Source organism: Sus scrofa, chromosome 16 (assembly GCF_000003025.6).
Source record: "Sus scrofa isolate TJ Tabasco breed Duroc chromosome 16, Sscrofa11.1, whole genome shotgun sequence".
In the NCBI taxonomy this organism is placed as follows: Eukaryota; Metazoa; Chordata; class Mammalia; order Artiodactyla; family Suidae; genus Sus; species Sus scrofa.
In genome coordinates this window covers 69153904-69166644 of record NC_010458.4, presented here as the reverse complement: position 1 = coordinate 69166644, position 12741 = coordinate 69153904, and the positions used below count along the sequence as shown (strand labels likewise).

Below are 12741 nucleotides of genomic sequence, written 5' to 3'. Positions count from 1 at the left end.
CCTGCAGGCATCCTGTCCTGGTTTCCTTTCTAGTCTATTAACAGCACCAGTTGCTTTTCCTGGAGGGCTTACTGCGAACTTGAATGAGCCAGCACACAGATACTTTATCTTCCCATTGCCTCTATTTTAGCTAATCAAAAGAGATAGGCAATAATATGCATTCAACCATCAGGACTCTTTAGAGACCCTAAGTCTATTGCAGGGAAAGGGCTTATTTTTTACATTCAACCAGGATATAATGGGATATAACGGGAAGTCCTAAGTAAGTCACATCCCTTTGAAGGCTGAAAAATCATTCCGTTACTCTCTCTGCCCCTCAGCCCGCCCAGGCTTATCTTTCTCCCTGTAGGGCAAGATTGGTAGTTCTTAAATTATTTCTTTAGTGCTCCCTGTTAGGTCTTGGTCAGAATTAGCTAATTGGCTCAGGATCCATGGGAGCCATGGCGAATCCAGACACACTGGCCCAATCTCCTCTTTTCATGGCTGAGAACCAAGTGGCAGTCAGTGCAGCAGCCATGAGCACAGGCAGGGCTGGTGGCATCTGCTCGCCCTGCCTCACACCATGGGCCCCCAGCCTGTCGTCTTCATCTCTGCAGGTGCTAAGAACATCCCCAGCTTTGTTGGGCTGCTGTAAAAATAACTGGGATAATGTATTTAAGACCTTCAGCGCAGTGGCCCGGCACACAGTAACCACTTGGTTAACATAAGCTATTATCATTATCAAGATTAATACAATGAAAGGGTCTCTGTATAAATCTTGTGAGTTAGGGACTAAACCAGCATTAGAACCCAGCTGTCCTGGGTAGCGGCTGTCAAAAACTTTGTAAATGATTTTATTTCATTTATAATGCTATCTTCACTTGTGTGATGCACAACGTGGCTTTAATGATGCTGGAAACATTTCCATAATCATCTTTTCCACTAAATTGGTGGATTTCAGTGAACAGCAATGAATTAGAATCACCCAGGAAATCTTTTCAAACCACTTTCCCTTGAAGACCTCCTACCCAAGTACCTGCTTATTAAGAGAAATCAGAGAGAGCTGCACTTGTCACCATTCCTGCTTCCAAGTGCCTGTGACAGGGATACTCACCTAGAAGAGAGGGACCCTCAGTCTTTGTCAAACCCAGGAAGTAGGCAACATTTCTTGACTCTTTGGCTCCCTTGGCCCAAAGTCCTCCTCCTCTTTTTTTTTTTTTTTTTTTCCCCCCACTGAAATAAGTATTGAGATAATTGTAGATTCACATGGAGTTTTAAGAAACAGATTCTGGAAGTCTCTGTTGTGACTCAGCAGTAACAAACCTGACTAGATCCATGAGGACATGGATTCAATCCCTGGCCTCGCTCAGTGGGTTAAGGACCTGGCGTTGCTATGAACTCTGGTGTAGGTCGCAGACGTGGCTCAAATCCCTTGCAGCTGGGGCTGTGGTGTTAGGCCAGCAGCTACAGCTGGGATTTGACCCCTAGCCTGGGAACTTCCACACGCTGCCGGTGTGGCCCTAAAAAAGGAAGGAAGGGAGGAAGGAAGGAAGGAGATTCTGTGTACATTTTATCCAATTTCTCCCAATTGTAACATCTTGCAAAAATTTCACAACCATGACAGTGACATGGATACAATCTATCTCATTCAGATTCCCCAGGTTTCCTTATACCTCATTTGTCTCTGTGTATCATTAGTTCTATACACTTTATTACTTGAGTAGGTCCATGTAGCCAATCCCACAACCAAGTTACTCCATCACAAGGATGTGCTGCTCTTTTAAAACCATACCTACCTACCTCTTCCCCCATTCCCATTCCTAACCCCCAGCAACTATCAATCTGTTCTCCATTTCCATAATTTTTTCATTTCAGTGTATATATAAATGGAATTATATATCTTAGGTAGTTTTGGGGGATTGGATTTTTTCACTCAGCATAATTCCCTTGAAATTCATCCAAGTTTTCACACGAATCAAGTCTGTTCCTTCTGACTGCTGACTAGTAACCCATGGGGTGGATGGACCACAGTTTAATCATTCACCTCCTGAAGGACACTGGCATAGTTTCCAATCTGGGGCTGTTAACGAACAAAGCTGCCATGAACATTCTTGTACTCCTCTCTTTTTGATCATGAATTGATACAGATGCTCTTACTTCACTGACATCTCTGTTCCTGCTGCTGCCAACAAGAGTTGTCGTCATACCATTCTTTCTATGCCAACTCCTAGTGGCTTTGGATAATCTGCCCAGATGCTCCCCTACAGATACTTATCACTAGACAGGCACCTTCAAGCATTTCCCCTAAAGGAAATAAAACAGAACAAACATGGGTTTGGGAGCCTGACGACCTGGGCTCTGCCATTTGTAGTGGTGAAGTCTCACACGAGTCACTCAACTCTGAATCTGTTTCATAATCATATTAACATGGCTGACAGTTAAGGTTTCTTTTTCAGCATCTCGTGGTGGCAGTGTAAGGTAATGGTTAAAAGCAGGAACTCTGCTACCAAACTGCCTGGGGTTGAATCCCAACTCTACCACTTCTTGGGTATGTAACCTCAGGCCAGTTATTTAACCTCCCCATGCCTGTTTCTCCATCTGTAAATAGGTATGCTAACAGTTCCTACCACATGAGGATTAAGGTAACACACATTCGTGTTTAGAACAGCTCCTGGCACATAGTATTTACTAAGCATTAGCTCCCATTGCTATGTGGCAGGCACTATTTTAAGTAGTTACACACATTATTTTATTTAATCCTATCAATGACTTTATAATGCAAGTGCTATTATGCAATCGATTTTACAGATGACAAAATTGCAATTTAAGGGATTAAGTCACTTGCCCGTGATCACAGGGCTGGAAAACGAGGGAGCTGAGATTCAATTTTGAGTCTCTCTTTGCTCCTCACTTCTATACCATCCTGCAGGTCCATGAACTGGGGGTGGCAGTGCCCTGCCAGGCAAAGAAGTTATGAGGATTTACAAAGAAGTGTCTTCCATGGTGCCTGGTATTCAACCTGCTCCAAGTGTGTTAGTGTACCTTTTAACTACTGTTGGTTGATGAGCAATAGATCATTCTGCAGTTCAGAGCAGAAATTGGCCTCTTAAGACACAAACCACCAAAACAGAAGTAACAATTTGAGGATTTTGACAGATGAATCTGCAAACCTTCCCAAAGCTGACCAGCCCCAACAGTCACAATCAGATTTGGGACAAGTCCATCCAACTCAGTCATAATCCATTACAACAGAGCAGCTACCTCACTTCCTTTTTTGGAAGCTACCACGCAGAGACTGCTCAGACAGAGGCACCAGTACGAGCTCCGCCAGAACAGAAGCCACGCATTCCTGCACTCTTTCCCCAGCTCTTACCCCAGCATCTGGGATAGCCTCTCAGTAAAGGTGTGCAGAACCCATGGAGGCTCTGGTGTAACAGAGGGGCTGCGCCAGGATCCAGAGACCTGGGTCTGGTTCTCCACTGAGCCTCCTCAACCACGTCACTTCAAGGGTCACATCCTCTAATGAGGCCTCAATGACCCCAAATGTGAAATGAGGGGTTTCCACGTTACACACTTGAGTCCCAGCTCCATATTCTCTACTAGCAGCAAAGCACTAAATACTTTTCTCTCTTTTCTTTTTTCCTTCTCCCCCTCTTTTTCCTTCCTTCTTTCTTTTAGTCAGACAACAAATATTTCCTGCCATGTGCCAAATTCTATGCCAGAAACCAGGGACTCAATGTGAGCAAGATAAATACGGAAAAAAAGGTACTTAAGTGTTTGATTTACTTAATGCTCTAAACGCATAAGAATATTCAATTTGTACTTTGAAACTTTTAACACATATGCCAACCACGCAGTTCTCATTATTGTCAATGATATGTGTGGAAGGAAGTAAAGGAAAATCAGGCTGCACTCAACACTTAAGAGAAGCCCTTCAGTTCTGACATAAACAACTATAATTATGTAGACAATTCAGGCTTAAACAGGCTTGGGCTGAAATTGCCAAGTCAGTGCACCAGTTACCCAAGTGAGACTGGCTGGTAGAAACACTATGACAAACAACTCCCATTCCAGCTTTAAAAAACTGCTGTACAGTAGAAAATTCACAGAATACTGTAAACCAACTATAACGGAAAAAATAAAAATTATAAAAATAAAAATTAAAAATTCACCATACTGGTGCACACACTGTTGAGCTGGGAAAATGATTTCCTCTTTAGAACTAGCTTAAGAGCATAGCAATGGGGGAGTTCTCCTTGTGGCTCAGGGGAGGTGAGCCCAGCTAGCATCCACAAGGACAAGGCTTTGATCCCTGGCCCCCACTCAGTGGGTTAACGGATCCGGTGTTGCTGTGAGCTGTGGAGTATGTAGCTCATAGCTTAGGCGCAGATCTGGTGTTGCTGCGGCTGTGGCGTAGGCCAGCAGCTGTAGCTCTGATTCAACCCCTAGCCTGGGAACTTCCATATGCCACAAGTGCTGCCCTAAAAAAAAAAAAAAAAAAAAAAAAAAAAAGGCACAGCAATGGCCAGGTGTATAGAAAGAGAGAAATGTAGGACTGACAAGAAGATACACATGATAACTTCATTCTATTTGTAGCCTCTTTATCTGCCCCTTGTAAGAGTAGGCCAGTCAGAAACTTAAATGTCTGGAAAATTCGACAGTGATGTGTGAGGGTGAAGTGATCAATCACTGCACTTTACCTTTATCTTAAAGGACATGTAAGTTCATAAAATATTCTGATTTATAAAAAAATTTCTCCCAAAGAGTTGATCGGAGAAGTGACTGTTAGACATGAAGGAACTTTGGGATTTGGCCAGATGATGTAAGGACAAGAAAGGATGTAGTAACAAGAGCTGCAAGTAAAACAGGGAGGAGCAAGTGGACTGGTTGGTGCTTGAGGAACAGCAGGTTGCAGGTGAAAAGTGACACTAATGAGCAAGTTTTAAAAATTCTTCTCATGTATTAGCCAGAGGCCTTGATGACACATTAATTAAGAGGTCTGCTATTTTCAGAACTTCTTCATTTCTCAAATGCCTCATTTAAAATCATTTATGAAAATGAGCATCACATTATATTGTTAAGATGTAATGAGATATTTCAACCTTTGACATTTGTGAAATACCATGATTATTGAGGGCCCACTGTGGGTACAATTTTATTCTGGGTTTTTCCAACCTGAAGCATATGCTCATCTTTAAAATTTAGAACACATCTAAAAGTACAGGGAAATCTCTATTTATCAGCTGATGACATCAAAAGCAACTACTTATAAATATGTCTTTAGATCAAAACAAGCACAAAAGAGAGGGTCCTCCTTCAAGCAGAGGAAACCACAATCTTGTCTCCTGATTGGAGGATGGGAAAATCCGTGCATCAGCCCTGATTTCAAATTTGTGGTAATGCCACCTACATGAATTACAATTTCATATTTCAGAGGCCTGTCAATCTAGGCATCTATACCTTATCTTAAACACACACACACACAAACTATCAAAAGCGAGTAAGAAAAATATAGCTTGTCCTTAACACATTTCCAGGATAATGTATAAAGGACAAAAAAAATTACTTTGTGGACATTTCTATTTCTTTTATATCAAATTAATAAAGTCTTTTAATCACAGACTTTAAAGATCTCAATAGAAGGAAGAGAAGCATTTACCCCAGTAATAACTGAATGTTTTATATAGCAAGGTTTTAAGTGAACTGGGAAGGAGGGTAGCACATACTAAGACACAGCGTTAAAATTTAGATACCAGAGGAGTTCCCATCGTGGCGCAGTGGTTAACGAATCCGACTAGGAACCATGAGGTTGCGGGTTCGGTCCCTGCCCTTGCTCAGTGGGTTGCCGTGAGCTGTGGTGTAGGTTGCAGACGCGGCTCAGAATCCCGCGTTGCTGTGTCTCTGGCATGGGCCGATAGCTACAGCTCCGATTCGACCCCTAGCCCAGGAACCTCCATATGCCATGGGAGCGGCCCAAAGAAATAGCAAAAAAAAAAAAAAAAAGACAAAAAAAAAAAATTTAGATACCAGAACATTTAAAGGAAATAGCACCAGAAGAGTAGGTATCATCAGGAAACTACATCATGTACACACCCCAAATGGAACGATGAAGCATGCACCATTCAAAAATCATCACCGTAACCCAACAGGTTTCAAAGAGTCCCCTGAATCTATTTCACCTGTCAATGAATGTTTATGCTCTTATTTCCCTATCTCTACTAAATAAAAACTTTCATTTTCTTCATTATCTTCTAGGTGAAAGGCAGGCAACTGTTACTCAGAATTAATTGGTCCTTTCATCATTTCACTGGTGGTGTCCTAACTGCAGTGAAACACATGTGGGAAGGTAGGGGAAGCTGATAAGGATGAGAGAGAAAGAAGAGGTGGTGAGTGACACTGGCTTTCTACAAGGTCTAATCTAAAATAGGTCAAATTCAAGGCTGCAATCTAGACAGGTGCATAAAAAGAGTCACTGTTCTGTCCCCCACAGCTATATCCCTCTTCCTGAAAGAAAGACATTACATATGTTTACAGACTGAGGAATGAAAACTACAAACTGCCCTTGTACTCAAGTCTAAACAGGTGGTAGGCAGTGTGACCAGTTCCTAAACATTGCTCAAGAAATACCATGCTTAGGGACACAGGTTCCAACACAGCAACTCAGCTTGAGGCAACAAATGACTGGGACTATCAGCTTTATTTACCACAACTATTTTTCTGAAATTTTGGAATTACTCCACTTCAGATAAAATTTGTCTATAAAAAGAAATATTCAAAAACTATTATAGGAGTTCCCTTCCTGGCTCAGTGGTTAACAAACTCAACGAGGATCCATGAGGATGTGGGTTTGATACCTGGCCTCGCTCAGTGGGTTAAGGATCCGGCGTTGACATGAGCTGTGGTGTAGGTTGCAGACACAGCTCGGATCCGAATTGCTCTTGCTGTGGCTGTGGCGTAGGCCGGCAGCTGTAGCTCTGATTGGACCCCTAGCCTGAGAACTTCCATATGCTGAGGGTGCTGCCCTAAAACAACAACAAAAAAACTATTCCAATCATGTTAGAACAAAATAAAAGCAAAGTAACATTTTAGTGCTGTTGGTGTACCTTTTTAGTCCAAATCTACTTATTTTCCTCCTTGCTAACAAACCGCCCCTTACCCCAAATATGGTGATCATATAGAAATAGTCTTGATATAAATCAATGTTATAGCTTCACTTAGCTCCTTCTTGGTCTGAGAAGATATGGCGGCTCATATTTGGAAAGGCAAATGAAAACTGACACAATTATTACCTTTTATTTAAAGGTTTTAGAAGATGAGGGGCAGAGAGCACAAAAGTTACCTAAATCATTAAAAACCACAAAGTTGGAGAATTTTTTTAAGAGTGGATACCAAAATAACTTTTAAAAACATTACAACTTGTAAGTCTCTTAAATTGGTGAAGGCGGCAAAAGAAGGCTTAAGAGCTGAAGGATAAAAGTTATATTTATAAACATGCTAAAGAATACATTAAAAGAAACCAAAAAAAAAAAAAAAAAAAAAAGAGGAAAAATATACTGTCTTATAGGTTGAATCCTGTCACACATCAACATCGTTTCTATAGGACTCTACAGTCCACTTCAACAGTATTCAAACACCACCACCCCATCACTGAGAAGAGTTTCAACACTCCTTTGGAGTTGGCTATTACAGAATTTATCCTGCATATATCGTATGCATGGAAAACATCCTGGAGAATCAGAATATTTGCAAACATCAAACTGTTTCTCTAAACTGCACTTACTGGTCTCAAATCCAGTAGAATGAGGGTCAACTACAACTTGAAGCTTGTCATCTTGGGATGGGAAAGCAATCTGAAGTCAAAGGGCACTTTTCTAGCGTTAACTCACATGGCTGTCAGTATATTCTCTAAGTGTCTCCTCAATGCCAAACATCCACTGAAATTAAAGAGCAGATGAGACTTTCTAGCCAATTCTAAGAATACATGTAATAAAAGGTAATCCTTACAGAGTTTACATTGACTCAGTTTTCTTAAAGCCAAAGATTTTACTACAGAAAGGAGAAAGAAAATGGCATTAATAGTTCAAGCATGTGAATTCCAGAATACTAAATTATTTTTCCTTTTGATTAACAACCAGTTATATCCATGGACTGCAAAATTATATCCATGACAAAATTTTTAGTGTTTTATACCCTGTCAAAGAAAGACCAATATTTCTGCCTGAGTGTCCCATTAACCTTTAACTAGAGCCTTTATTTCTGAACTTTCTATAGAAGTTTTTTTTCAAGTTATTAATTATAACAACTGAGAAGAGCAGTGTGAGGACCTGAATACTTCAGCCAGGCAGTGAAAGCAGCAAACTTCCTTTACACCTGCTCTACTGCCTGGATTTTTAATACTAAAATAACCTTCCTCCCTCACTTCTGCAGAGGTACCCAGAAGAGAGTGGCATTTCTTGGCCATCTTAAGTATCGGGTAGAATCTTCTCTGTTCTTCAATGTTCTGACAAAGGCCTCTGGACCTGCAGCTTATGCCTCTGGTAACTCAGTCTTGTTCTCAATAAGAGAGATCTCCAGCACAGGTAAAAGTAGCTGAAAGGCATCCTGAATGTAGGAAGCACTGTTTGATGCCTATAAGGACAAGGATTGAAAGATAAGAAAAAGAAAACATTGCAGTCACTTAAAAGAGAAAATACAAGATAACAAAAGACAAATTAATTTTTACAAACTAAATGAATTTGTAGCCTGGCAAATGAGAGTACAAATTTAACCATTTCAATAGAGTTATAAAGGAAAGAATTATCTAACTCTTAAAATGATAGCACAAAAAAAGGCAACATTTTTGTCCCACTTTCCCTTCAGAAATGATAGCCATTCTTTGGCATCCTGCTCAAATTCAGCATTAAAAGCTTATTTATTCCTTGACTGAATGGGCAGATCCTGTCACAACATTTCAGCTAATTACTCAAAGAGGATTTCAGAAGGCTATGAATCCCACATCAATAGGATTTATGGTCCATTGTGACTACTCTTCTTCCGTGGACTCAACACTGTCAGTGAATATGAGACAGGTGCTCACAAATATAAACAAGGAACTGCTTTCAAAGATGATTAAGTATAGGCAGGTTTCTGTCTAGTTCAACACATTTATGAAAAGCTTGGAATCATTATGTTCTGAGTTTGACAGACTTCATTCATATCTGACAAGTTCTGACCTTCCAGAGGAGAAACAACAGAGAGCTCATTAAAATAAAAATGTGTAATTTCAAGTTTAAGAGTGTTTCAAAGCTGAAGCAAGAACAACCAACTCAAAACAGCAAAAGGGGCGAGTTCCCTTTGTGGCTCAGCAGTTAATGAACCTGACTAAGATCCATGAAGATGCAGGTTCAATCCCTGGCCCTGCTCAGTGGGTTAAGGATCAGGCGTTGCCATGAGCTGTGGTGTAGGTCGCAGAGACAGCTCAGATCCCGAGTTGCTGTGGCTGTGGCCCAGGCCAGCAGCTGTAGCTCCAATTCGACCCCTAGACTGGGAACTTCCATATGTTGCAAGTGCGGCCCTAAAAAGCAAGGGAAACAAAACAAAACAGCAGCAGGGTTCCCATATCAAGTCAGTCTACCTTTTTTTGATTTCTAAATAATAAGTACTCCTATTTAAACTTCAGTATGATATTTCATACCAAATTTTCCCAACCAAAAGAGACCACAGAGAAAATCTAATTAAATCTCTTATTTTGCACATAATGATATTGCTAAGAAGGTAAACACCAGGTCCAGGATCATACGGCAAATCAGGGAAGATCCAGGACAGGACCGGGCTCCTACACTGCAAACTTCTTTCACCTATACCACTCTGTGATCTACTAAATCACGATTTTCTTTTTAAGTGCTTAAGTGATCAGAATAATTTTCCTTACTATTACAGGAAAACTATGCAGTTAGAAATTAAAGGCATTTCCTTGGTGGTAATTTTAAAAGAAAGTAAAACTATAAAAGTAACAGTTTAGTAGCAAAAATATTTTTTCGCTTTATATTTAAGGGAGTTCCCATCATAACTCAGCAGTAACAAATCTGACTAGTATCCATGAGGACGTGCGTTTGATCCCTGGCTTCGATCAGTGGGTTAAGGATCTGGGATTGCTATGGCTGTGGTGTAGGCCTGCAGCTGCAGCTCCAATTCAACCCCTAAGCTGGGAACTTGCATATATGCCACAAGTGAGGCCTTAAAAAGACAAAAAAAAAAAAAAAAAATATATATATATATATATATATATATATTTCGAATCTATTTTCTCTCCTCAGACTTACATAAATATGTTTTGAACAGATCATTAAACATTTAAATTTTGCACACAACTAATTTACAAGATAAGAGTTCTTAAAACATGGACTCCCAAGAGCATAGCACATGGAAGCAACAGAATCCATCATGGGATCCTCCTGTACTCGCCCCCACTTTTTTCTGGACTTAAACCACCCACTTCCTTAAATCTAATGAACTGACAAAGATTATGTAAACACAGGTACCTCTTTGACAAAATAAAGCAAATTTCTTGGCAAGGAAATGACAAAACGATTTGTTTTCTTTTGTTTTTTTTAAACTAATTTCCTCTGCATAAACCTCAGTCTTTTAAGAAGTAGTGCTTGCCTGTTTGTAATATTCAGCCATTCATGTTGGCCAGCTGGTCTCCAAAGATGTCTCATACTAAGAATTGTCCATTAACTACCAAGGAGTAGTACTAAGTAGTGACAGCCTATTGCCTCTTCCTTTGTAGTTTACCTGGCACCTTCATCTTTACACTTTGTATTAATGAATAGGAAATATGGATTAAATATACCCCACTTTGGTGATCTCTGCATCAATATGGCTAAACTACTAACCTAGTGAAAAAAGACCCAAAAAGCCAAAAGATTAAAACTTAAGAAGACTTAATTAATATATAAAGTCTTAGAAGTTAGAGACTTAAAAAAAACAATTACTACTACTAACCTCTAAAATACTGCTGTGATTAATGGATTAAGGACATCTGCTTTTTCTTTGACCTAGAACAAAAAATAATGTGTTAAGGGAGCATAGCACATTAAAAAAAAAGCAAGCAAAGTATATGATCCCACTTTGAAACACACACTTAGGCACAGCCATACATAAATATAAGCATAGAAAAAGTCTGGGCCAGATTCAAGAAGGGCTTTAAATTTCCTCCTTTATATCCTTCTGTGCCTCCAAATTGAGAGTGTACTCCTTTGCAGTTTTGTTTTTTGGGTTTTTTTTGTTTTGTTTTTTAGGGACACACCCATGGCATATGGAAGTTCCAGGATAGGGAAGCGTAGCTGCCAGCCTATACCCCAGCCACAGCTGAGGATCTGGGCCTCGTCTGCAACTCACACCACAGCTCCTGACAACACCGGATCCTTTAGCCAGTGAGCAAGACCAGGGATTGAATCCGCATCCTTATGGATCCTAGTCGGGTTCATTACTGCTGATCCATTACGGGAACTCCCTTTGTAGTTTTTATTGACTTTAAAAAGTATCTTCATTTTGGAAAAAGGGGCATAAATGGTACATCTGACCACAAAAAAGTTAGAAAAAAAATTTTAAAACAAGTATATAGCTATGGAACATGTGCTCAGAGTACTCAATGGTTTTTAAGAAAGGTTGCTTGTAAAACATGGAAATAAATAATACAAATTTAATACTCGCACGTGTTAGCACCTCAGAGTTGACTAGCTTGGGTTAAAGCATCTTTATGAAACACACGGAAAGATTTAGCCTCAGATTAACTTCAGGATCTCAGAAACTCTCTTAAAAAAATACTAAGAGAAAAAAATAGAAGCTATATCACAGAATTATCCTTTACAGGAAACAATCTGAACTCAAAGTGAGGAAAATTAATTTGAGCCATGCTCTTAACTGAAACAAATTTAAGGGCCCAGAATAACTTTGCTGCCACACTGAAACATACTTATTCCAAAGTAACTTCCTAAAATGGAGATATAATTGACGTAGCAACATTAATTGCAGATATACAACATAATGATTCACTATCTGTATACACGGTAAAATGATCACAATGAGACCAGTTAACATCCATCACTTTACATAGCTAAATAATTTTCTTTCTTGTGATTAGAACCTTTAAGATCTACTCTCTTAGCAACTTTCAAATATGCAAAACAGTATTAACTACAATCACAATACATTACATCCCCATGGCTTATTTATTTAATACCTGGAAGTTTGTACCTATTGACTCCCTTGACCCATTTTGTCCACCCCTTACTCCTTTCTGGCAACCACCTATCTGTTCTCTGTATGTATGAGCTTGGTTTGCTACAAAGTAATTTTTATTTATCCATTTAAAATGCCCTCTGTGAGTTCCACTTGTGACTGAGTGGGTTAAGAACCTGACTAGTATCCATGCGGATGTGGGTTCAAGCCCTGGCCTTGCTCAGTGAGTTAAGGATCTGGCATTGCTGTGGCTATGGCGGAGGCTGACAGCTACAGCTCCGATTCAGCCCCTAACCTGGGAACTCCCATATGCCACAGGTACAGCTCTTAAAAAAATAAATAAAAAATTTAAAAAGCCCTTTATTTTATCCCAAGTCATAATTACATATTATCATTTTCCATAGTTCACACAATCATCACTTTTTTACAATCCCTTAAAACAAAACAAAACAAAAATTTAACTTTAACTGCAACTCTCATATTGGCCGGCAACTGCAAAATATGAGTTGCCATAGTCTAAGTAAGGCATTGCCCTTTAAA

General features: G+C 39.8%; 1 protein-coding gene across 2 annotated transcripts in view; it reads right to left on the bottom strand.

Annotated features, from left to right (window-relative positions):
* The window catches only part of FAM114A2 (family with sequence similarity 114 member A2), a 37884-nt gene continuing 32389 nt past the window's right edge, over positions 7247-12741 (bottom strand). For both annotated transcript variants that reach the window (XM_013984903.2, XM_013984904.2), the window contains exons 13-14: positions 10963-11015; positions 7247-8607 (exon numbers count right to left, since the gene is read on the bottom strand). In XM_013984903.2, the coding sequence (XP_013840357.2) occupies positions 10965-11015 (51 nt within the window). In that variant the 3' untranslated portion in view covers positions 7247-8607; positions 10963-10964. The remainder of the gene's footprint in view (positions 8608-10962; positions 11016-12741) is intronic.